This window comes from Saccopteryx leptura, chromosome 6 (assembly GCF_036850995.1).
Source record: "Saccopteryx leptura isolate mSacLep1 chromosome 6, mSacLep1_pri_phased_curated, whole genome shotgun sequence".
Taxonomy (NCBI): Eukaryota; Metazoa; Chordata; class Mammalia; order Chiroptera; family Emballonuridae; genus Saccopteryx; species Saccopteryx leptura.
Window position 1 is genome coordinate 61,706,562 of NC_089508.1, and position 27,659 is coordinate 61,734,220.

Consider the following 27,659-nt stretch of genomic DNA (forward strand, 5'->3'; position numbering starts at 1 on the left):
ATCACAGACATGACCCCATGGTTGCTGGCTTGAGCTCAAGGTTGCCAGCTGGAGCAAGGGGTCACTGGCTCGATTGGAGCCCCCCCTCCCCATCAAGGGATAAATGGGAAAGCAATCAATGAACCACTAAGGTGCCGCAACTATGAGGTGATGCTTCTCATCTCTCTCCCTTCCTGTCTGTACCTCTCTCTCTCTCTCTCTCTCTCTCTCTCTCTCTCTCTCTCTCTCTCTCTCACACACACACACACACACACACACACACACACTAAAAAAAAGAACCAACAAAAAACAAGCAAACAGGCCTAGCGTGCGGAGGACCCGGGTTCGATTCCCGGCCAGGGCACACAGGAGAAGCGCCCATTTGCTTCTCCACCCCTCCGCCGCACTTTCCTCTCTGTCTCTCTCTTCCCCTCCCGCAGCCAAGGCTCCATGGGAGCAAAGATGGCCCGGGCGCTGGGGATGGCTCTGTGGCCTCTGCCCCAGGCGCTAGAGTGGCTCTGGTCGCAATATGGCGACGCCCAGGATGGGCAGAGCATCGCCCCCTGGTGGGCAGAGCGTCGCCCCATGGTGGGCGTGCCGGGTGGATCCCGGTCGGGCGCATGCGGGAGTCTGTCTGACTGTCTCTCCCCGTTTCCAGCTTCAGAAAAATGAAAAAAAAAAAAACAAAAAAAAAAACAAGCAAACAAAAACAGGAAAACATAAATAATCTAAAGAATCTTATTAACCATCTAAATCTAATTCATATTTATAGAATACACACAAAAACAGCAGGCTATATATTCTTTTCTCAATATTTAACCAAGAGAAACCATCTGTTGAGCCATAAAACAAGCTCAATAAATTTAAAAAAATTAAAACCATACAAAGTATGTTCTCTGACCACAGCAATTAAATTAGAAATCGAAAACTATAAGATGTCTTTAAAAAGCATTCAACTATTTGGAAGCTGAACAACACACAAAATAATCTGTAAGTAAAAGATTATTACTACTCTCAAAGCAGATTAGAACATATTTAGAACTGGATGATAATGAAAATACATCATGTTGAAGCTTGTGGGATTCAGTGAGGCAGAACTTAGAGGGACATTTATAGATTTAAGGGCTTATATTAAAAAGGAAGAAAGGTCTAAAATTAATGACCAAAGGTCCACCTCAAGAAGCTAAGAAAAAAAGAACAAAGTAATACCAAAATAATTAGAAAGTAGAGAATAATGAGTTTAAAGCAAAACTCAATAAAATAGAAAACAGACAATAGAGAAAATCAATAAAGCCAAAAGCCATGCCTGACCAGGCGGTGGCTCAGTGGATGGAGTGGGGGACTGGGATGTGGAGGACCCAGGTTTGAGACCCCGAGGTCGCCAGCTTGAGCACAGGCTCATCTGGTTTGAGCAAAGCTCATCAGCTTGGACCCAAGGTCACTGGCTCCAGCAAAGGGTTACTCGCTCTACTGAAGGCCCACAGTCAAGGCACATATGAGAAAGCAATCAATGAACAACTAAAGTGCCGCAACAAAAAACTGATGATTGATGCTTCTCATCTCTCTCCGTTCCTGTCTGTCCCTATATATTCCTCTCTCTGACTCTCTCTCTGTCTCTGTAAAAAAACAACAACGCCATTTTAATTTTCCTTTAAAAAATCAACAGAACTGGTAACCTCCTAGTTAGACTAATCAAAGAAGGAGGGGGAAGGTGTGGGAGGGCGGCACAAATTATCAATATGAAGAGATACTGAATTAAAGAGATACTGAACAGACGTGGCCGGTTGGCTCAGCAGTAGAGCATTGGCCAGCATGTGGACGTCCCAGCCAGGGCACATAGGAGAAGCGCCCATCTGCTTCTCCACCCTTCCCCCCTCCTTTCCCTCTGTCTCTCTCTTCCCCTCCTGCAATCAAGGCTCCATTGGAGCAAAGTTGGGGAGCAAAGTTGGCCCAGGCACTGAGGATGACTCCATAGCCTCCGCCTCAGGCACTAGAATGGCTCATGTTGCAACGGAGCAACACCCCAGATGGGCAGAACATCACCCCCTGGCATGCTGGTTGGATTCCAGTCAGGCACATGCGGGAGTCTGTCTCTCTGCCTCCCCGCCTCTCACTTCAGAGATACTGAAAGGAAACAGTTGAACATCCCTGTGAGGGGAAACCATGAGTCCTGTACTCCACATTGATCAGAAATCTAAATTAAAAAGAAAAACTATAAAATTTTTAGAGGAAATCATAGGAAAAATATCTCTGTGATCTTGTAGTAGGTAAAGATTTCTTAGGATGCAAAGAGCATAAACCATAAAAGAAAATCATGATAAATTGAACTCTATAAAAAATAAAAGAACCTATATAAAAATACCATCAAAATTTATCAAGAAAGTGGAAAAGCAAATGGAATGAGAAAAAATGTTCACAATACTTATTTCTGACAAAGAACTGGTATCTAGAATATACAAAGTACATTGAATTCAATAACAAGATAATTAAAAACTCAATAAAATAATGAGCAAAACGTTTGAAAAGACATTTCAAAAAACAAGATATGTAAGTGGCAATAGCATTTTAAAAGATATCCAACATCACTAGTGACCACAAAGTGCAAATAAAATCAGGAGATACCACTACATACCCTCTAAAATAGCTAATTAAAAAGAAGGACAATTCTATGTTAGGGTGAAGATGTGGAGAAACTGGAACACTGCTGGTGGGAATATAAAATATTACCACCCCTTTACTAAACTGCTTGACAGTTTCTTTTAAAAGTTAAAACTACATCTACAATACAACACAGCTATTCCACCAGGAGTTAGTTCGTTCGTTCGTTCGTTCGTTCGTTCCTTCCTTCCTTCCTTCCTTCCTTCCCTTCCTCCCTCCCTCCCTCCCTCCTTCCTTCCTTCCCTTCTTCTTCATATTTTCTTTCTTTCTTTCTTTCTTTCTTTCTTTCTTTCTTTCTTTCTTTCTTTTTTTCTTTCTTTCTTTCTTTCTTTCTTTCTTCCTTTTTTTTTAGCATTTTATTTATTTATTTTTATTTATTCATTTTAGAGAGGAGAATGAGAGAGAGAGAGAGAGAGAGAGAAAGGGGGGAGGATCAGGAAGCATCAACTCCTATATGGGCCTTGACCAGACAAGTGCAGGGTTTCGAATCGGCGACCTCAGCATTCCAGGTCGACGCTTTATTCACTGCACTACCACAGGTCAGGCCTGCCTTCCTTCCTTCCTTCCTTCCTTCCTTCCTTCCCTCCCTCCCTCCCTCCCTCCCTCCCTCCCTCCCTCCCTCCTTCCTTCCTTCCTTCCTTCCCTCTCTCTCTCTCTCCTTCCTTCCTTCCTTCCTTCCTTCCTTCCTTCCTTCCTTCCTTCCTTCCTTCCTTCCTTCTCTCTCTCTCTCCTTCCTTCCTTCCTTCCTTCCTTCCTTCTCTCTCTCTCTCCTTTCTTTCTTTCTCTCTCTCTCTGTTCTTTCTTTCTTTCTCTCTTTCTTTCTTTCTTTCTCTCTCTCTGTCCTTCCTTCCTTCCTTCCTTTCTCTCTCTCTCTCTCTCTTTCTTTCTTTCTTTTTCATTTTAATTATTTGACAGAGACAGAGAGAGAGAGAGAGAGAGGAACAGATAGGGATAGACAGACAGGAAGGGAGAGAGATGAGAAGAATAATTCTTCGTTGCGGCACCTCAGTTGTTCGTTGATTGCTTCCTCATATGTGCCTTGACTGGGGAGCTACAGCAGACTGAGTGACCCCTTGCACAAGCCAGCGACCTTGGGTTCAAGCTGGTGAGCTGTGCTCAAACCAGATGAGCCTGCGCTCAAGCTGGCAACCTCAAGGTTTCAAACCTGGGTCCTCTGCGTCCCAGTCTGACACTCTATCCACAGTGCCACCGCCTGGTCAGGCTAGGAGTTTAAATAAGAGAAATAAAACATGTCCACAAAATGACTTGTATAATAATGTTTATGACAGCTTTATTCAAAATAGTCCCACACTGGTAACAACTCAAATGTGTATTAATGAGTGAATGGATAAATTGTGACATAGTCATACAGTAGAATACCACTCTGCAATACATCTAAAGTCAATACATCTGAAATCATTACCCTGAGTAAAAGAAGCTAGACACAAAAGAGTACATATAATATAAATATGATTCTATTTACATAAAATGCAAGCAGGTCATAGTGACAAAAGTGATGAAGTGACCCCTTCCTGGAAAGAAATAAAAATGGTTGCCTAGAAAAAAGAATTGCCAAGGGTAAGACAGAGTCTTTGGGGAGTGACAGAATTGTCCTATATCTTGATCATGGTGGTATTTTCACAGGTATATACAACTGTTAAAACTCATCGAATTATACACTATTTTTTTATTAAAGTATAATTGAAATATAACATTCGTTTCAGATATAGAAGATAATGATTTCATATTTGTATATATTACTAAATTATCACAATAAGTCTAGTTAACATCATCATTATGTACTTTAAATAGAAGCAGTTTGTTTTCATAAATTACCATACAATAAGGTAGACAAGACAAAAATAAAAGATGATGAGAGCCTGAACATGAGTAGTACAATAAAAGTTAGAAAGGGAGGGACAGGTTTAAGACAAACTTAAAAATGAAATGGACAGGACTCGATACAGGAAAACAAAACCGTCTGCTCTCGGTCTGGCAGAATATGACTGACTGCCCAACAAAGAGCACTCAGATTGCCACCGGCCTGTGCTCTCTGAAGGACTGCTTCTAGGATTGAGAAACAAGTTCCGGGGGTTTCTGTCTTTCAAATACCATCACCTCGTGTTTGGATGAGAAATGCATACCAGCCAGTGGCTTGGGAGGCTGTGTGCCTTCCAGGAAGGAAGGAGTTGGTATGGCACCTTTTGGCAGTTTTTTTGGAAACTGCATCACAAATGTATGGCACAGCATCTGCCCCTACTCCCTCGGGCCCAGGGAATGAGCAGAGGGGCTGTAGCACGTGCACTAAACAAGAAGGCGTGTCCAAAAGAGTGCGTGCGTGGAGCCCTGCTGCCTGGGCTGCTGCCGGTATTACATGCGAAAGTTAGTAAGAGTCCCAGGAGTGCACAACAGACATGTGGAGAGGTTTCTGGACCACACAATGCACTTTAAATGCAGGATGGACCAAACCAAGACATTTGAATCCTTCCCTCTGACTTTTAATTTCAGCTGTGCATCTAGGATTTTCAGCAGAAAAAAATAAAATGGGATTTATTCTTTTTTTTTTTTAGATTTAATTCAGAATTTCAGAAAACTTATCAACCTAATGAAGATATATGCTTGAAATTTTATTTTAAGAACATCTTCTATACCAAAAATAGAAGATGGGATATTTCTTCTTCAAGAGGTGAGCAAATAGCCTGACCAGGCGGTGGCGCAGTGTATAGATCATTGGACTGGGATGCTGAGGACCCAGGTTCGAGACCCCAAGGTCACTGGCTTGAGCGTGGGCTCATTTGGTTTGAGCAAAGCTCACCAGCTTGGACCCAGGTCGCTGGCTCAAGCAAGGGGTTACTCAGTCTGCTGAAGGCCCGCGGTCAAGGCACATATAAGAAAGCAATCAATGAACAACTAAGGTGTTGCAACGAAAAGCTGATGATTGGTGCTTCTCATCTCTCTCCCTTCCTCTCTGTCTGTCCCTATCTATCCCGCTCTCTCTCTGTCTCTGTAAAAAAAAAAAAAAAAAGAGGTGAGCAAATAAAAATTTGTTTAGAAAAAAGAAGAACAAAGAACAGGAATATTTTTGTATCAGGAAGATTTTGAATCAGTTGATGAAAATGCAGTCTCATGGGGCTGGCTAGACAAACTTCTGGGGATCTAGTAGGGGTGGGGGTTGCAAAAATCAAATGAGTTTAAGCATCAGTAAGTATAAGTGGTGACTTCAGGGACCAAATTATCTATATTTCTCTATTTTAAAGAAGAAGAAGGGGAAAGAAGACAGAAGGAGGAAGAGAAAATATGTATCAGTGACAATGAAAGGAGATCCTGGCACCCAGATAATTTGAAGAAATAATAAACGCATATACTTTTCTAATAACTTAGTATTAACTCATTTAATCTTTGTAACAACTCTGGGAAAGACACCATTTTAAAGAGAGGACTTCCATTTACAGATGAGCAAATGAAGGCATAGAGTTCAGTAATTTGCTCAAGATCACATAACTAGTAAGTGGCGGAGCTGAGATTTGATCTCACATAGTCTGGCTCCAGAGTCTGGAGCTGGCCAGTCAGTCCTTTAAAAAAAAAGTAGCTACTTAATTAATAATATGGAATATAAGAAGTTATCAGATTTGCCCACCAAAACTTTTCAAAAAGATCTCAACACCATCCTTGGCATCATTATGGTGTAACACAGAGGATGGAAAGTCAGGTATAAAAGCTACGGGTATTAGAATAGGTCAACATAATAGAAATTCTTTGTGGCCAACAGAATCCTGTATTGTAAAGCAATATCACCAGATAAATTTGGAGAACACTGATATGCTAACAACCAGGTCAATGCATCACAATGACAAGGGGTCCTGAGTATGAATTCCCTGAAGCTACTGAGTCCTGTGACCCAAGAATCAGTGGGGTACCTACCCATATCCTCTAAACTTAGCTACTTAGAAAAGGAATTCCATCTCCTGTTGATCTGAAAGATCACTGCTCCTGTCTGGAAAGTGCCAAAATGACATTAAGTCTAAGAAAATGTCAAAATAAGTAAAACAACAGCCTTTGGAAGATATAAAAAAAAGGGCAAGAACAGAAACAAGATACAAATTAGACATGTGATATTTAATATTTTAGAACAGGGGTCGAGAACCTTTTTGGCTGAGAGAGCCATGAACGCCACATATTTTAAAATGTAATTCCGTGAGAGCATACAACGACCCGTGTACGTTAAGCATTATCCAATAAAAATTTGGTGTTGTCCCAGAAGACAGCTGTGATTGGCTCCAGCCACGCGCAACTATGAACATGAGCGGTAGAAAATGAATGAATTGTAATACATGAGAATGTTTTATATTTTTAACGTTATTATTTTTTTTATTAAAGATTTGTCTGCGAGCCAGATGCAGCCATCAAAAGAGCCACAGCTGGCTCGCAAGCCATAGGTTCCCGACCCCTATTTTAGAATAAGTTCAAGTGTTAAAGTCTAAATGTACTACTCAATCTTGTCTTTAGGTAGCTTATATTATACACGTTTTGTCTGCTGGTCAAGGTAGATGTTTGAAGTGGTCAAAGGGAATCATCCATACTAATGTAGTAGTGAAACTTAAATAGTTTAAGGGAATTTAATCTATCAAATTTATAAACAATCTTTAAATACTCAAGAAAAAATGGTTTTCCAAATCTTGTTTATTAGATGTATAGTGTAGACAGTGCTAGGCCCACTCATATCCTCGGACACTCACCATTTCTGACACTCCACTTGTGACTGTTTACCTGTGGGCCTCCTCTGACCACCGGAGTCCAACCCATTCTGCCCAGGGCAGAGCTGCCACCACCCCCAGGAGCGGAACTCGGCCAATGGCTGACGGGAGTTAGGGGCTAAACGCCTCAGCCTTTCGAACTCTTGAGAAGATAACTCAGAGCCAGCGGCACAGATCTCACACAGACCCCACCAGGGTTACTTTTGTCCTTTCCCTGCTCACTGCCCCATTCCCCTCCCAGGGCTTCCTGGGATCACCTCCCAAATAAACTGTGTGGACTGATACCCACATCGCAGGGTCTGGCAACCCAAACTAGGAGAAGAGATGAGTTTAAGAAATCAAGCATTAACCGAAGCACAACATTCGTATGGCCTTTCTCCATGTACCATATCCCCTAGGACCATTCATAATCTACCAGTAGGAGAGCTGGCTTGAGTGGCCTGGCCAGGGGGAGAGCTGGTGGGCACTGTCCTGGGTGACTTCCTGTCTCTCCTATAACCGCCTCTCTCTAGATCCATGAACTTTCAGTGGGACACTCACTCTCTGACTCTCACTGGGCAGGGTGTGATTCTGCCCACGGGGAGCTAAGATTTCAGAGGGCAATCTTCAACATAGAACTATCTGATCATAAGGCTGGACCCAGACCCAATGACTGTGGAGAAGATAGAAACATCACAGGGCAAGTATCTATTTACTCAGCTGTCAGGACACTGAGATTCTTGGGCCTGGAATCTGCTACCAGGGCCCCATGGGCCATAAGGCACTTCTGGTTCTGACTTTTGCAGGCAGTCCCACAAAAATAGATTACTGAATAAAGACCCAGCTCGCCACTTCAACAAACGTGGCGGTTAAGAGCTCAGGCTTTGAATACAGGCTTACCCATCTTTTCTGCCAGATTGGCCATATTCCTTAATGTGCCTGAACCTCAATTTCCCTATCTATAAAATGGGGGAACTGTAATCTAATTCATTGGGCATCCCTCTTAATAAAGAGAAAACACTAACAAGTTAAACATTAACGACTGTCAGGCACTTTCTATGCATTCTCACTGCACAGTCATCCACATGTAGGCACAGTTAAAATCCTCACTTCATAAGAAATTTCCCAGTGTTACCCAGCTAGTAAGAAGCAGCCTGACCTGTGGTGGTGCAATGGACAGAGCGTCAACCTAGAATGCTGAGGTCGCCAGTTCTAAACCTCATGCTTGCCGGGTCAAGGCACAAACGAGAGGCAACTACTGAGTTGATGCTTCCCGCCCCACCCCCTTTCTCTCTCTCTCTCTCCTCCCTAAAATCAATAAATAAAATCTAAAAAAAAAAAGAAGAAGAAGCAAAAGTCTGATTCCACTCTTAACTGCAACGCTATACAAAAACTACAGAAAAACAAACAGTGCCCAGCGAATACTAGGTGCTTAACAAATGTTGCTTTTTTCCTGGCCCCTTACTTCACCCTTCTCTGGGGTGAAAACGGGGAAGGACTAGAATGATGAGACAGACAAGGAGACGAGGAGAGATTCACTGAGGCTCAGAAGGAAGAAGCTCAATGCCAAGCTCTAAAATACCCTTCAGAACAAATTGATTTTGGCTTCTCCTTCTGTTAATACCTAAGCCCTTACCAGTTCTTCCAACTCCATTATTTTCTTCTCTGGAACTTACACAAAACCCTCCAAATGACTTTCAAAAAGCCAGAAAGTGAAGAATACTAAATAGCTTTAAAGTGGCAGGTGAAGTGAAGTCACCACTAAAACATGTTGACTCAGTCTCAGAGAAGAACACAGGTTCGGGAGTTGGTCTCCAGGCTGGCTCCAGCGTTCGCTCTGCTGGGCGAGTGTGAGCAAAGCCACCTGCCTTCCCGGGACCTCCTTTTTAAAAATTGGTTAATAGGAAGATAATAATCCTTGTCTTGCCTGTCTTAAAGTTGCTAAGAGAATGACGCGAGGAATGTATGTGAAAATATTTCACAAGTTATAAAGCACTACATGAATGTGGGCAATTATCAGTATTAACCAAAAGCTTATCAGACTTGCTAAGAAAATTCTTGAACAAGAAAAACGAGAGCCAAAATCAGAGGTGAGCAGCAGGCGGGGATGAGGAAAGCCAGGCGGGAAAGAAAAACGGGCTGTCAGAACCTCATTTTCAGGGTTGGCAGTTAACCTTCAATCAATTTTATAAGGCCAGGAAATAGCCATACTTTTAAGTAAGTGTCGAGGGTAGGCTCAGCAACATAAAATGTAACGATAGAGAAGACACCAACTTAAAGAGACACAGCTTCTTACCTCTCCTTCTAAGAATGATATCTTTTCTAAAAGCTGCAATATTAAGAGCTGTTTCTGTTGCACCTTTTTCTTTAATGATTCAATCTAGAAAGAAACAAATTAAAAAGCGTTAGTCAAAAATACTGGAACTGTACAAATTAACAGGAAAAGATGCCTTTGGTTATCATTTAAACAAAATCTATACAGGGGTTCCCTGTGTTTCATGGAACAGTGTTAACATGAGACACTCGTGGAAAGGATTCTGTGCCCAGGTAAGCCTGGGACATCAGACATGACTTTGGAGTCACGTGTCATTAGGTGTGTGTAACCTAACCTAGACACACTGATACTGCTGCGTGACCTTCATCACCATCCCACGGTGTCCCAGAGAACATGCCTTGCGAAATGCAGATACAACTCTACATAAAATAATTATTCAGCTTAAATTTATGAGGCTCCCAGCATATCAAACATTCGGCTCTGTTATTCCTGTTAGTACATTCACATTTGTTCAATCAGGTGTCATAAATTTTGGTCTGGGGAAAGGGTAACTGTCACTAAAAGTGCTAATGAAATTCAAAGGACTGGGGACTCATATGGCCTGCAGTAAGCAGGGAAGGCTCCCTAAAGAGACAGTCTAGAGCGTGGCTTTCACCTTTGTTTTTCAATACATGTATTCTATCTTGGACTACTCTTTGCTTTTCATTCACATTTCACGTCTCCATAGACAAACCATAAATGGCCTAAGAGCAGGAACCAGGGTATCTCTCAGATACTAGTGGGAAGATTCATTAAATAACACAATTTTTGACGAATGCACAAATTTTCCAACAATCTTGTATCTAAATTTGAGCATTTGTAAAATCTCTTTAAAAAATCCTTCTCAATTCAAAACAATACAATTCTTATAGAAGGGAATCTAGCAATAGCCAGAAAAAAAGTGCAAAAATACAATTGTATATAACCTTTGACTCAGCAATCCCATTTCTTTGTTTTCTTTTTTTTTTTTTTTTTCTGAAGCTGGAAACAGGGAGAGACAGTCAGACAGACTCCCGCATGCGCCCGACCGGGATCCACCCGGCACGCCCACCAGGGGCAACGCTTTGCCCACCAGGGGGCGATGCTCTGCCCCTCCGGGGCTTCGCTCTGTCCCGACCAGAGCCACTCTAGCGCCTGGGGCAGAGGCCAAGGAGCCATCCCCAGCGCCCGGGCCATCTTTGCTCCAATGGAGCCTTGGCTGCGGGAGGGGAAGAGAGAGACAGAGAGGAAGGGGGGGGGGGGTGGAGAAGCAAATGGGCGCCTCTCCTATGTGCCCTGGCCGGGAATCAATCCCGGGTCCCCCGCACGCCAGGCTGACGCTCTACCGCTGAGCCAACCGGCCAGGGCCTCAGCAATCCCATTTCTAAGAACAGATCCTAAGGACACATTGGACAAAACATAAAATGATTTGAACATGGGATTTTTTTTTTTCTTTTAGAAAACAGAACTCTTATCAGTAAGTAGCTGGTTAAATACACCATGGTCCATCTTCATGGACAACTAGCTAACCTTAAAAATAAATGAAGATCTCTAAAACACTGATACAGTATATTGTAAGGAATATATCGTATGCTAAGCTTTGGTGTAAAAAACCCTTGAGGACATATAAATGCATATATATTTGCAAAAGAAAACACTACAAAGATTAAAAAATCTTAATTATTAAGAAATAGTTACCAATAGGGATGGGGAGAGAATAAGATGGAGGAGACAGAACAGAAGAAAGATTTCTGAACTTCTGATAAGACTGTTACATAGGTTTAATTTTGGAAGACATTTTACAGATTAAAAAAACAACAACAACAACTAAACCCAAAAAGGAAAAAATAATGAATCCTAAAACTTTAAAACAAACTGAAATAAAAGAACTTAACTGTATATATTGGTGAAAAGAATTAATTCAAGCATAGTTTGAACAAGATAATTTGACTATATTTTTAGTGGAATGTAGTCTAGAGGTAAACAGAACTGCTAAAATATCTCTCACTCACCAGGAAAATTGTTAGCAGTAATATCAGTCTTGTTATTTTGAAACTACTTGATATGTTGTAGTATAATGTTTGGAATTAAGTATTTTAGTGTAAGAGAAAGAAATAATAGAAGTAAAAAGATTTTTATTATATTTGAAATAAAAATTTCAGTATAAACTCATAAACTTTTATTTTCTCTTGTTAAAAATGCATTTCCTATTCTGTTCACTGAGAAAACTTAGAAACAATAACAATAAGCACATAATATATCCAGATTGTGGTCACTAAATACCATTTCTCACCAAAAAACACAGGACATCTTGAAGGAATAGCCCATTCCACGAAGCAAAAAATATACTACCTGAGCCCAGATACCTTGTTATGCCTGAAAACAAGGACATAAAGAGTTTCCCTTGAGCCAAGAATGGAACAATTTGAGCACCAAAAGGATTAATGAATGTAATTGCATAGAATATATATATAATTTAAAACCCTGAGTATTTTATCATTCTTCTAAAACAAAAACAAAACAGCAGCAACTCACTGGACACCAATGGAAGTGAAAGAGCATAAGCTCCTTATTTACAAACTTGGCAAATAATTAGAGGAAAGAACAAGAATATTTATCCCACCTTTCTTATACAAACTGCATTTTGAGATTACTAAAAAGTCCTAGTTTATGAGGGAAAAGGTTTTACTTTTCAGAAGAACTCCAGTTAATAAATGGGGAAAGAATGACAAATTTAGAAAATCACCATTGTGTAATTCCCATTAAATCACTGATTCAATCTACCATCATTAATAGATGAACCAGTGAGGGGCAAAGCAGATGTGGAACTTTGCAGATGTGGAGCTTTACAGCTGTGTTAGGCTGTCAGCTTCTGAATCCATGATCAGCCTGAGCATCTTCAAAAGTGGGACAATCATATACTATGTGCCCCCAAATAGTACAAAATGAATCACACAGCACCACCAGGGAGTATTCTTGCCTCTCTTCACACACAGACACAAAACAAAGTTGAAACTTTGAGCCTAATAAAGCTTCTAGCACTAATAAAAAAAGAAAAAGTCAAATACAGAATGTTGGAGCTTTATAGGACAACTCAGTTCTTGCAATGTCACTAGGTGGGGGTTAAACTGGTGCAGTCAGGGGTAAGCAGAAGGCAGCACACTGTGGATTGAAAGATTTAGAAACACAACAACCAAACGTAATGAACCTTTTCTGCGTGCTGATTGGAACAAAGCATCAGTAAAAGACATTTTAAAGACAGTCCAAAAAATTTTATTGAACATTTGTTATTAAATGATACCCAGGAATTATCATTAATTTTGTTAAGTGTGACGATGACATTATGATTACTGTACATAAGAAAAAAAATCTTCATTTTAGAGATGAATAGTGAAGTATATAAGAAACATATGCAGAATGTCTAGTATTTTCTTTAAAACGATTACATGAGAGGTAAAAAAAAAAAGAGAGAGAGAGAGAGAAAAAGAAGAGGTAAATCAAAAACAATGTAGCCGAATTGTGTTTGTTGAATCTGGGTAATGAGTCTAAAAAACTTCATCAATTATTCTCTCTGTCCTAAGTGCATTTGACATTTTCATTATAAAATTTTTTAAATTCTACCTCGTGTCAAAAAATACAATTCTCTAACATAAAAGCAAACCATACAAAATAGAACATAAGATACACACTTAAGAAAAATGTCCAATGTTGCTAGTAAGTAAAGAACTTAACAATTACAAACAGTAAGGAGGTATCCTTTAATAACTATTAAATTTGCCCAAAATCATTGACCTAAGAAATCAGTGTTAGAAGGGCTGAGAATGACAACTACTCTCATGTGTTGCAGGTGGCATTGTAAATTAGAATGACCCTTTGGGCAATTTAGCAATAAATATTAAGAGCCATAAAGCTGTTCGTATCCTTTGACCCACTAATCCCACTCCTGGGAATTTATCCCAAGGATATAATTCATATGTAGGAAATAAAAGCTATATATACAAAGATGTTCTTGCTCCTATTATTTATAATAGAGAAAATGGAAATAACCTTAATGTCTAGCACTAAAGAAATGGGTAATAAATTATGGAATATCAATATGAAGGAATATATGAAACAAACACTAAAAAACATACATATTGCAAAACAGAAAAGTATCTACAAAAAGCCTCAAGGGATAGAAAAACAAAAGTTTACAATGATGAAGGTAAAAGCTGGAAGAGAAATTAGATAAACTAAATCAATCTGGGGTTAGGGGAGGATTATGGGCAGAACAAAAATTTATGTTGCTTAAATTTTCTCCAACTTTTAAGAAACATTTTCAAAAATCACCCTTATAATAAATAGTGTTCCTCTTTTATTCCTTTCTATAGTGTTAAGATTTTTTTAAAGTTGACTTTTAAAATCTTTAAATGATAGGCAAAATGGGTACTGAAATTAACTGAAACGTGCCAAGAAGGTCGGAGGTAATATTTCATCCAATAGCACAGAAAATAACTTTACACACACAAGGTTTACTGTTCCTCAGGTAATCAGCGTGGCCTGCGAGTCAAGAGCAGGAAGAGGTGCGGTGAGGGCACCCTAATGAACAGCTCTCAGGAGCGTTTTTATTTAAAAGGGAAATAAACACAAGTCAGAGACATCACCTGCAGAGAGCTGAGGGGAGAACGCTGGGAATTCTAAGAGGGCAGAGGGCTGGTTCTAGAGTTGAGGAGGCGCCGCGTTCTCGGGAGAAAGAACAGACTGTGGGAAGGACCTGGGGGTGCTGACGCTTCTGTCAACAAGGCTCGCGGTTTTCGGCAACTGAGGCTTGCAGAAGCGACTGCGCTCTTGTGCTAAATGAATGCTGGGCGTGCACACCTCCTTTCAGCATTGAGCATTTCTTACAGAAGCCTCTTGTACAGAATAGTCTGTGACCAGGGGTGGCTTGTTCAGATTAGAAAAGAAAGGACTGTAAGATGGGCAGGCAGTGAGTGGCTGGCCCCTCACAACCTACAACGGGTGCCAACTCTGAGTCCCAGCGGAGTGTCCCCTGGAGTCTGCCCCTGGAGCACATCCTATGCCTTCTCCCAGGTGAGCAGATAAATAAGTTTCCAAAATAAGTCGACTCGCATGCTTCTATCCATAAGGTAACATCTGACTCCCAAATCTGGGTTTTTACCCATAATCACTAAATCACACAATTGTGTGGAAAATAGTGTTATTTTTGACTGTTCACTTAAAAGAGCCTTGAGACATTGTCTTGGATAGAACCTAACATATGCTAAACCCTCCAAAAAAATTAACTACTACTGTGCTATGGTATCAGTGGACTTCTTCCCTCCCTAGACTGTAAGTCTTTTAAGAGTAAGGACCTTGGTCATCTTTACATTCTCAGATAATGACGAATGAATGAATGAATGAATCCATCCATCCATCCATCTCTGAACAATCATCCCTTAGATTTCAGAGGTAAAACTGTCTGGAGCAGTTGATGAACCAAGGTGGACATGTCCCCAGAAGCACCCACCAAACTCAGGGGCTATTCAAAATTCAGGGGACCATGAAGCTTATGAGTCAAATCAATTTTGACATGTTTAAGTTTGTGAATTTTGACCTTCAAGAGGTTTATGTGCCCTTCACGAAGCTGCATTTAGGCCTCCCTGTCACCAGGTGGTAGTAAATGACCTAAGTTACCAGGCTCAAGTCAGGGCACTAGGAAATGAGAAATCAGATCCAAACTACTTTATCTATGCAAGAACATAATCTTGTTGCAACGGTTAAATTGAAATAGCAAACTGCAGACCCCCTTATAGAATAAAAGGAAAAACCCATCTTGGTATAATTTGGAAACTTTTAATGGATGTCAATAGAATTTTTTCTAGTTTTTATCTTCATTAGCATGTTTTTTGGTAACTCAAACTGAATATATGTCTTGCAGCCTAATTGCTCATGCAGGTTATTAGGTCTCTAAGACCATAGGCTACTTTGTTATTGAAGGAAAGAAGGAAGGTCTTCACATTTCTTAGAACTGATAGTGACTTTTCTTCACATTAGCTACAACTGAGCGACCTGCACAGGTGGTCTGAGCTAAGCTGCCCACTTATCCACAGCTGCACACTGGAATCACCCGGGCGGAGCTTTTACAAAATACCAACATTTAGGCTCTATGCCAGAGATGCTGGATATACCGCTCTCCTATTTAAAAACCCACACAGTCATCTAAAATTCAAACACCCTAGCATGGATATAAGGGCTGTCTGCTGTGGTCCCACTTTCTGTCCCCAGTTTCATTTCTTGCCTGCCCTGCAAGTGAATCCTACAGCAAGGCCACCCCATCCTCTCAGCAATCAAGGGGCCTACAGTGGTACTGCCTCCAGGCCTTTGCACAAGCTGGTGCCCCAGTGTGCCTTACACCCCCTTCTTCCCCTTCCCCACCAGGAAACCTCCTGCTGTCGTGAAGAACTCAACAGTCACCTCCCACCTGTCTTCCCAACTCCCACAGGCTGGCATTGTCCCCCTCTTCTGTCTACCTGAGCCCCTCCAGCACACACCTGTGAGGACACATCACGGACCATGCCATCCTGTATTTATTGCATCTTGCCCTGGCACCAGACAGCAAATCCACCTGGAACAATGTGTAGTGTACCAACTGTCTCACATAAAAGAGCAGTTCTCCGAGGAGGTCAAATCACCTTTATCAACCCACACATTTTTATAATGCTTTGGAAATGGATTTCTACAGTGAAGGGATTGCTCCCAATTTGTTCTGAAAAGGGCTTGTGTTGTCAACCAGACCAAAATGAAAGTATGCAAAACTTGGGGAAGGTCCTGTTATATATGGATTCAGAGCAACCCTAGAGGTCGCAAGGCTTCTCACCTTCCAGGAGGTTTATTCCATTACTGACAGATGCATGGGACACAGGTCATTTTGTGATAGATTGACAGAACATGACACAGCCCTGGAATTAGAACTATATGACTAGTACTCGGTTGTGCAAGACTCATGAAACATCAAATTGAGGTTGGTGATGTCGATAGAAATTAAGGAATATAAGAAATGGCAGCAACAGTGTTCGCTTCGGCAGCACATATACTAAGAAATGGCAGCAACAAGTAAGTATTAAATACTAGACAGCACTTGATATGGTTTTTAAAGAAATTGTGCATACCAGCTGGCCAATGATAACACACATATCTGAAAAATGCCTTACAGGCAACAGGAAACACACTGAAACAACGTACAATTCTGGAAGGGAGGTTAACACTAATGTTCACATCAAATCAAATTGTTTAAAATCTTGTAAGGAAAAATTTAAGTTTTTAAAATTTAAACTAAGTTTATGGTACTATTTTCTTGGAAATTTGTTTTATTTTGTTTTCATCATAATCTTAAGAATAACCAATTAACCATACAGGCAGGGTATGAGGACTGTGTGTGCTCACACCTACCATGGCACTTGACACATTGATGAAGTTTCCCGGCCTCTATCACTGGCATGCCTGCTTTTTCACCCCTTCCCATGAACCCTCACTTAAAAAGACTTCCTACTTTAAACTGCACTGGCAAAGAAATAACTCATTCTCCCATTGAAAACTAGATCAAAGATGAACAACTGCCAATCAAAGCTTCTAATCAAAATGAGATCATCAGGGTTCTGAATTCTAGGTCCAAGTAAAGCAATATGACACTTTATTGTAGGTCCCCATAGACTTCTCACAGGAAATGGATGCTGGAATATTATCTGAAACTTTCACAAGAAAATAGCTTGTAGGTTCCCATTACTGGTTTTCAAAACGCCTCGAGATCCGGTGATCAGTGAACTGACCAGGGCAGGGTTGGAACAGGACAGGCAAGAACCTTCCAGAGCTCACTCAGGCCTGAAGCCACCTTCTCCCTTTGCTTCGTCTTGTCCTGACAGGGCCTCGTTTTCAACCCAAACCTCTTGTGAGCTGGCAAACAGTGTCTTCAATTCTCTCAACAAAATAGAAAGGCTGTTTGGCCCTCACGTACCCCACCATGAAAAAAGAGAATGACACTATTTTACATTCTGCTTCTGAAAAGGTTTATCTTTGCTCTAGTTCCTCTTAATTCTATTTTAGAAGGCTTGTAACAGGGTAATTTCATAATTATGTATTTTAAAGTGCATTCTCCTTGATAAAAGAAAAAAAAATGACCACAGTAAGAACTTTTAAAATAATAAAGTAACCCTCTTTTCCTAAGAAATAACAAAGCAGAGAGAAATACAGCCGGATCGGAATCTGGCCTGCACTAATGCAGTATAAAAGAACCGTTTAGAAAGGACAAGGAAAATGGTACATTATTTCATTTTGGCGGGGCGTGAAGGAAATGAATTAAGGCCACAACAAAACGAAACTGAAAAATTGCTAAATGAAGCTCTGAGTGGGGAAAATGAAAAATCAATGAGGGAACGGAGGGGAAAAGGGACATCTTTCATCTTCATGAGCTTGATTGGGTTTGTAGAAACTCATTTTCAATTAATGTGTCTTGTGGCATTCAGCCAGGCTAGATATGAACAGGGCACATATTTTAATCAATTTTTTTCTATTAAGTTTGAAGTAATATATGATAATAGAACTATACCATTCAAAAGGATCAGTTGAAATTGGCTTCTGAAGATAATCTAATTTGGTTTGATTTCTATCTTATATTAAAGATAGCCCAACTTCTCCTAAAAGAGAGGAACAGATACCTGAGTTTTCAGGGTGCCTAAACATGACTGGACTATAGCAACATCAGGGCAGGGCAAATACACTGGCTTTACAACCTGCGAGCATTCACGGGGAAGAAAGAAAGAGGGGTGCACTGAGCACCAGGGCTTTTGCTGGGTTAGCTCATTATTCTCAGAAACAACCCTAAGAGTGAGGTCATCCCCACAGAGGAGGAAACTGAGGTTCCTAGAGTTTCATCATCATTCATCCCTCAATGATCACCTGTGATGATCCCTACATTTGACCCAGTGTTAAATGCTGGGAACACAGCAGTGTGCTAGGAAGACTTGGTCTCCACTGTTATGAGAGAGGAAAAAAAAAACAAAAAACAAAAAAACAAAAAAACAAAAAAAACCACCCCTGTGAGGAAGGCAGGCAGTAAATGGAAAAAAATATGCACAAGTAAGTGCAACATAGGGAAAAGGCAGAATGGTGCTTGGTAGCCCCGAATGAATACAGGATGTACCTGCTGACTGCTGATGAAGTAAGGGTCAAGTTCAGAGCACAGGGCTAATGACCAGCTCCTCCCAGCTTGCGCAGGACTATCCAGGTTTTAGCACGGGAAGTCTAATGTGCCAGGCACTTCTCATTCATAGGCAAGCCAGGACAGTTGGTCATCCTAGAGCTCGATGCTGGCAGGGCTAAGATCTGAACCCACATTCCCCTGATGTCAAGGTCCAGGCTCTCGGTCACACCACACTGCAATGCAGAGATTGGCGCCATCCTCCCTGGGCGATACCTGTGGCTGCGATGCTGCCCAGAAATTACGCAAGACTGGGAAGAATGTCGGCAGGTGACAGCTTCTTTGACAAAGGATTTCCTGGGGCCCTACATCTTTAAGGCTGTTCTTTTCTCATCTGTGACTTTAGAGGAGGAAGTTGGAATGAAGAAGAGGGTGCTCTAAGCTTCTCTGTCCCTGTTCTTTCTTTGACAGATGCGGGATTAGGGACAAAAGACCACACACACATCAAACAGGAATACCCAGGGAAATAATTATTCCAGATTTAAAAAATGAGATATGTATATGCAAGTACTTAGCTCCACACCTGGCATATAGCTAGTGCTAAAAAAAAAAAAAAAAAAAAAAAGGTTCCTACAGTTCAAGTGCCCTGAATATGGACCTTCACCTGCACAGGCAGGACTCTCCCGGGAGCTTCTAGCTGCCCTTCCTGCCCTTTTCCACTCCTTATTGCCCAGAACCCCCTGAGGAGCCATTAAGGAATCGAAGAGCAAAGTAATAAAGGGCATTTTCTTGGCTTAGTGCTAATAACCCACCATATTTGGTCTCAACCTACATCTCCAGCCTCTTCATTATGATTGCTTCTTACAGCCCAGTTCAACGAGATCAGTGCTCCCTGAACTCACCCCACACTTACTGGTCTCCACATTTTTATTTCTGTTTATTCCATATCTTGCCTGGCATGTCTTTTTCCACCGATTCAATCTCTGCTTAGAAAAATCCAATCCATCCTGAAGACCCAGCCAAATATCACCTCCTCCCTAAAGTCTCCCCACCCACACCAGAATTAGTGAGCATGCGTTATGTCAGTCACTCCTCTCAACAACCTCTGAAGCAGGTGCCATTACCATCATGTCCATATTTTGTTGATAAGGAACCTGAATGTTGGAAAGAGTAAGCAACTCACTGAAGATAAAGCCCAGTCAGGAACAAAGGCAGACTGCAAATTCAGATTTCATTTATTATTCAAGGTCTGTGAGCTTAACTACAGTCTCCAGTGTCTTCTGTGCTTGGGCATACAGCTCATACTCCTGCATAACCCTTATCGTATTCTTTTTTTTTTTTTTTATAGGGACAGAGAGAGAGTCAGAGAGAGGGATAGACAGGGACAGACAGACAGAAATGAAGAGAGATGAGAAGCATCAATCATCAGTTTTTTGTTGCGAGACCTTAGTTGTTCATTGATTGCTTTCTCATATGTGCCTTGACCGTGGGCCTTCAGCAGACCCGGGAACCCCTTGCTCAAGCCAGCGACCTTGGGTCCAAGCTGGTGAGCTTTTGCTCAAACTAGATTAGCCTGCACTCAAGCTGGCGACCTCGGGGTCTCAAACCTGGGTCCTCTGCATCCCAGTCCGATGCTCTATCCACTGTGCCACTGCCTGGTCAGGCACCCTTATCATATTCTTAATGTTCATCACAAAGTCCTTTGAGGGCAGAAGCTCATGTCTATTTTGGCATTTGATTCATACAAGGTGCTTCTTAAATGTTCACTGACTGACCCATCAGAGAAGAGCTCCCCATGAATTAGACCTAGCTTATCACCCCTATTCCCACTCCTAAACTTGAGGACTGGGCTTCCTGCAGACTTTAGCACATGGGCAGAACAGAAATATTTAAATACAGCAGCACAAGGGAAACAGCTCCAGCTTGATAAAGGTGACATGAAAAAGAAATCAGTGGGGCAAGGATGAACCATTCAACTAATGCTCTTAGAGAAGCAAGCTTTCAGCCCTGGCCAGTTGGCTCAGTGGTAGATAGAGCATTGGCCTGGCATGTGGATGTCCCTGGTTTGATTCTGGGTCAGGGCACACAGGAGAAGCACCCATATGCTTCTCCATCCCTTCTCCTCTTACTTCTCTCTCTCTCTCTCTCTCTCTCTCTCTCTCTCTCTCTCTCTTCCCCTGCAGCTATGGCTTGATTGGAGCAAGCTGGCTCCGGGCACTGAGGATGGCTCCACGGTGCTAAGAAGAGCTTGGTTGCTAAGCAATGGAGGAATATCTCAGATGGGCAGAGCATCACCCCTTAATAAGCTTGTTGGGTGGATCACAGTCGGGGCACATGTGGAAGTCTGTCTCTGCTTCCCCTCCTCTCACTGAATAAAAAAAAGAAAAGAAGAGAAACAAGCTTTCCATGATCTCCCAACCTTCCCCCCCCCACCAAAAAAAAGGAATGCTATTCCTATCACATATATAAAAAATAAATTCAACATGAATTATTATTTATTTGTTCAACAAGTATTTATTGAACACCTCCTATATGCCAGTGACTATTACAGGGATTAGAGATACAGCCATGTACAAAACAGACAAAAGCCACTGCCCTCGGGGAGCTTACATTCTAGTGGAGGGAAACAGACAACAAATAAATAGGCAAAACAGATAAGTGTAGGATTTATTACAGTACAATAGGATAGACAGCAATGGAGAAAGTAAAAAAGGGTGGAGGTATGAGTTGGGTCGGGGATGGGGAGGGAAGGTTGTAATAAAGACCTAAAGATAAAAACAAAGCTCTAAAGCTATTACCAAGAAAAATCCCTGTGAGAAACATACAGGACACACAACATAGCACAAGTGATTGATAACATCAAAATAAAAATTTGTATATTATACAAGACACCATAAACAAACAAACAAGAACCACCGACGAGGAGAAAAGAATGGCATCAGAATACTTTTTGATAAACAATGAATACTAATAGTATACAGAATTCCTACACAGCAAGAGGAAAAATACATAAACAACCAAAGAGAAAAATAAAGATCTGAACAGCCGAATCATAAGGACGGATGCCCGAATGGTTAATAAGCTTATAAAGACGCCCAACCTCACCAGTTGTAATGAGTAGTAATTAGTCTGATGCAAATTAAAATCAAAACAAAGAGATACTATTTCACAATGGCAATGAGTATAGTCCAACAGTGCCAAGAGGTGGTGAGGATGTGGAGAAATCTGCTTTCTCCCATGTGACTGGTGGAAGTACATGCATACTTTGGAGAGCAATTGGGCAATATCTACCTAAGGTGAAACTATGCCAACTCCCGGGCTCTGGCATGTCCTCTAAGCATATCCCCCACTTTGAGAAGCACAGAGGCATGTTTGGCATTGTTTTTAAAAGAATAAAAATTTGGAAAAACGCTTAATGTCTATAAATAGGATACGTTACAATACATTCACATAATGGAATATTCGCCATTCAAATGAATAATTTAGGTCTACATGTAACAACATCAAAAACAAAATTGGGAAAAGAAGTTGCAAAATATGCACCATAAACTGTACTTATTTATATATTATAAATAAAAATTTACATACATTTTTAAACACATAAACGAAGCCATATACTGATAATAGACACATAAAAAGTAAAAAGCATCAATACATGTTCTGCACTGAAACCAAATTGCCTCTGAAGAGGAAGGGAGGGGAAGAAGAAAAAAATATCAGAACTGGAGAGGAAATAAAAAGAGAACCTCTTCTTTGCCTTTAATGTTTTCTTTTGTTTAGAAAAAATCTGAAATATGCCAAAATGTTAACATTTGTCAATTCGAGAGGAGAATTCTAGAGGAGAACCCAAGTTTTTTTGTTTTTTTTTTATTCTCTATAATTTTCTGCATATAATTTTTTTTCCAATTAAAAAAAATAAGCAGCAAAAAAAGAATACTGGTTTTGGAGTCAATGGACCCAGCACCAACCTCATTTGCCAGGAGATGGATGGCTACTTATTTTTTTAAGACTCTAAGTCTCAGTTTCCTATGCTAAAAAAATTGGGGCTAATACCTCCCCCAGAAAGTTAATGTGGGACTGTGAGGTCTAGATGCATAGCCTTGAAACAAGAGAAATACCCAATAGCTGGTAGCTACCTGGACAGGAACACAGTCTCACATACTCTAAGAAATATTACAGAGCCAATTAGAAACAGTCACAACAAAGAGTAAGTGGGTCCAACAACATTTACAAAGAAAAGACCTTCTCTCTGGAAAAGACAATTTGTATCGTGGATACATACATCATTACTTGACATACAATCACCCCATAATATTCCTTTCAATAATACATAGGTGGGGGGAAACAGCTTACATGTATATGAGCTTTCTGATACCTTCTAAAAACTACATTTTAGATAAAGTATCTAAGATTTTAAAATAAAGAAGGAAATAATACAATGTTAAACACTAGTATCTGAAATTATAATACTTTCATTTACGATAAAAATACATTCTGCCTCAAATATTTGAGTTGCACCTCCTTTGGTTGGAAGTCTGAATGGCCTTGAAACAACACTGTAGCCTTAAGAGCCGAATGCTAATGATCCACTTAGGGCAGGATCATGGGGTGGGGGAGCAGCAGCATTTGAGCACCTAACTCAGGCCTGACGGGCAATATGTCGAGTTCACACCATATCCCAATCCTAGCAGGTGTGATTGAGGGACACAGGCAAAAGCAAGGAGCAGCAGATGGAGGGAGGTCCTGTCAGGCTGGGTCCCAGATCAAGATCACCAACTAGCCTAGGACCTGGTGACAGATCTAGAGGGGGGTGCATGAGGCGCCTAGGGCAGAAAATTTTAGGCACTCTCAGGGTCCTGCAGACAACCTAAGCACCTCACCCACTCCCTGCACCGCAAAATAACGCCCATCTGGAGCTGTCTGTCACCCAAAAGAGGGAAGAAACTCCCAGGGCAGGAAGAGAGCACACAGTCCTGGGAGAAAGGCTTACATGGGTGACCCACTTCTCTACAGGTCATTACATTTCCATTTCATACTATTACATTTTTTTTTTTGAAGCTGGGTGACAAATCTATTCCACTAGAACAAATGCCAGGAACTTTTTCACCAGAGACTTAGGAAGATCCAAGGGAAGTAAAAGTATGTATCCCTATATAATCAATGTAGGTCATGACACTAGAGTGACATCTAGATTAGCAATTTTCAAATCTCCCTAGCGGAAGTCTGGACACCCAGCAGAGTACCTGGGGACCTGCACTTAAACAGAATACCAATGTAGGTTAACTGCATTAACAATTCATTACTAATACAATTATCCATTTATTTCTTTTCCCTTCCACTGTCTACTTGCTTTAACTGGGAAGAAGCATCACAATGAAAGACCAAAGGCAACTATTGACAAGAAAGCATCTATCTTTACCATGAAAAAGTGGTGGGAGTGGAGAACCACCCAACATCTAACTGACTCTTGTCCCCTTAATGGTCTCACTCCATTAGCTCAGTCTACTAGCTTATGCGGGCCAATACCACCCACTGACTGTTACCACCACTGCCACTGCTATTACTAACTAGATTTCAGCAACACTAAGTCTTGATGAGAGAGCAGTGCCTGTGGCTGCCTCAAGAAGACCCCATAAAAATAAGGCAGGCATGAAGTATATTCCACTGCACTACATTTCAGCATATATATTTCTCTTCATCAGATATATTTCTCCTTTTCATGAAGTTGGCTGAACTATCTATTCAGGCAAAAGCTTGCAGTGACCGAAGCCAACCAAACTTTTCTTAAACAGGAAGAATGCTAAATTGACTAGAGCTGTTGATCTCCACTCGGAGAGGGCATCCGCAGGGCCACCTCTCACATATAATTGTAATCAAACTACATGGACACTCGGCTGCTTCTGTATTTTCTGGGGTGTGGTCTGTCTGGTAGGGAGCACTTCCTTCCCGGAGACTGGAGTTCGTCAAGCCCACTTCCCGTCTCCTTAGCAGGGTCCTCTGCAGGTTTTCCATATGTAAGGCTCCATTTTCCAAGATCTTAGGACCCGCCTCCACCTGGCACTTTCTGAATGATATTTTAGTCTTATTTTTTCATCGCAGCTCCATCTTCGATGTCTAGAGGCCCAAGTTGCTAAAAATACTCTGTGGATCTTTGGGTTCTCTTGACTCTGCCTCATGAGGCGGTACAAGTTGAGTTACAAGTTTATTTTCACAAATAAGAGCCCTACATGGTCAAATTTTCCTTTTAATACCATGTCCTTCCTGTTTTGTTCATCGACTCATCAGATACATGCCACCTCTTCCCAGCAGAGAGAGTGCAAGTGTTCTTCTAATCACGAATAAAAGGAATCACTTCCAACCCAGGGCAGGCTACCATTTTATCATCTTCCAAAGAGCCGGAGACTAAATCTGGAGAAGAGCTCGTGTGACATGATCTGGAAACAGTTCAATTGAGTGATTAGGGTTGTGGGCTCAGTAGGATGGCTTCTTCCCCCTACCCCCAGCTGGCTATTTATCACTGGTGTTAGAGATTAGTCTGAATCCTCTAAACACAGGGCATTTGGCAAAAGTGTACTTTTGTGTTGTACATTTCAGCACAATTAATAATTTTAAAATAAACTGTGTGCTAACAAACGGCTGATCCATTTAAAATGAAAGATTCTTTGCATGTAGAGAAATAATTTTTTTATTGCTTTGTGTCTAAATATACTACTCAAAAGACAGACAGCTAAACTAGAACGCAGTACAAAGCAGAGGAAGAAGAGAGAAGCTCACCCAAAGATCCCATTTGGCCCCTAAGACTCCCAAAGGAGAGAAGGGCAGCTCAGAGTATTGATCAAGAAATCAACCCAGGGACTTTTGCTTTTAACCCATTTAACCTTACTTTGGATATATACAGCAGGAATCCACCCATCAGTAATAATAATAATAATAATAATAATACATATTAATAGCAGCTGATATTTCTTGGACATTTCCTATGTTCCACTTAATATGCTGTAAGTACTTTTTATAGAGTTGACCCTTGAACAACACAGGTTTGAACTGTGCAGGCCTACTTATATGAAAATTTTTTTCAGTAAATACTTAAAATGTATTTTCACCTGGCCAGGCGGTGGCACAGTGGATAGAACATAGGACTGGGATGTGGAGGACCCAGGTTCGGGACCCCAAGGTCACCAGTTTGAGTGCCGGCTCATCTGGTTTGAGCAAAGCTCATCAGCTTGGACCCAAGGTTGCTGGCTCGAGCAAGGGGGTCCCTCGGTCTGCTCTCCCCCCACCCTCGGTCAAGGCACAGATGAAAAAGCAATCAATGAACAACTAAGGAGCCACAACGAAGAATTGATGTTTCCCATCTCTCTCCCTTCCTGTCTGTCTGTCCCTATCTGTCCCTCCTTCTGACTCTCTCTGTCATAAATAAATAAATAAAATAAAATGTATTTTCTCTTTCTTATGATTTTCTTAATAACATTCTTTTCTCTAGTTTATTATACGAATACAGTATATAATACATATACAAAATACGTGTTAATCAGTTGTTTATGTTATTGGTAAGGCTTTCAGGCAACAGTAGGCTATTAGTAGTTAAGTTTGGGAGAAGTCAAAAGTTATACATGAATTTCTGACTACCTGTGTGTTTTTCAAGAATCAACTATACGTCAGTCCATTTATAACTCCTACAAAAAAATTAAAATCCTCTCAGGTAGATACCGTTACTAACCCTGTTTCATAGACAACAAACAAAAAACTTTGAAGGTCCCACAACTAGTAAATGCAGGTATGTCTGCTTCTAAAAGTCCACACTCCCCTCCACTCTCCCTTCCCCTCAGGGCGCCTCCCACTGCACCCCCACCAGGCTCTAACTGGACTTCCCCCACGCCTCTAACGCAAGGGTGCACACAGCGAGAGCCTGAGAGGTGAGTTATAAGGACCTGGACAAAGAAAAGAGAAGCTCTGCTTTGCTGATGGGCTCAAGAGCCAGAAACTAGAACTCAAACCTCAGCTCTCAGAAGAGTTACTCATCATCTATCTCCCTCATCCAGTTTGTCTCCCCAAAATACTGTTGCATTATGACAAGAGATTCACTCTTTAGAAATCTAAGGGACAATAAGTAAATACTTTCAAAACCATTCCTTCAGAATTGCAAAAATATTCTGCCCTGTCTTACACTGGAGAAGTGGTCAAGAGCAAGGTATTGTGTTCTTTTCTTTCTAAGGAAGGCCAGTGTCACTAAGAGTAAGGTCTTCTGTGTAGACAGAAGTGACTAATTTAAACCAGGGCGAGGCCGGCCATGTGGACACACAAGCACTGGGGGAAGAGGATCCATGAGAACCACTTTTGGTCTCTGTTAGTGGTAGGTTCTCAGCTTCCACTGAATTGGATTCTGTCTCTGTAAGACTCTATTATCTGTTTAACAAGCGTACTTAACTCTATCTGCCTAGTAACAACTTCTCTCCAGATGGACAAGGATAGCCTCTGGGAAGTTTTATTATCTGAACACCACCAGACCAAAAGAGCTATTAAGAAGGAACTGTCTAGATGAGGTTTTCTAGATGGAGCTGTCTAGATGGAGCTGACAGGACCTTTAAACGCACACTTGGAGCAGCCTCTCACTTCAGTGGCCCTGTCCCTGTTGACTGGTCCCCCTGGCTTTCTTCCCGTGAGCCCTTCCTACCCCAAATTTATTACCAGCTGTCCACCTCAGGCACAGCAGCCTCTGAGGGAGGCTGGTTAAACTCAGTAATGACCCGAAAACCCAACATGGAAACACATACCACAGTTCTAAGAACACAGAACATCAGTTCTCAATCCTTCTGCGTAGTAG

At 41.2% G+C, this 27,659-nt stretch overlaps 1 protein-coding gene across 2 annotated transcripts in view; it reads right to left on the minus strand.

The window, feature by feature from the left end:
* The window catches only part of MYZAP (myocardial zonula adherens protein), a 101,188-nt gene that overhangs the window by 17,078 nt on the left and 56,451 nt on the right, over positions 1-27,659 (minus strand). Inside the window, exon 11 of one of the 2 annotated variants that reach the window (XM_066343579.1) lies at positions 9,667-9,750. In XM_066343579.1, coding sequence (XP_066199676.1) covers positions 9,667-9,750 — 84 coding nt within the window. Of the gene's footprint in view, positions 1-9,666; positions 9,751-21,446; positions 25,270-27,659 lie in introns of those variants that run through there. The other variant, XM_066343580.1, reaches the window with a different exon arrangement.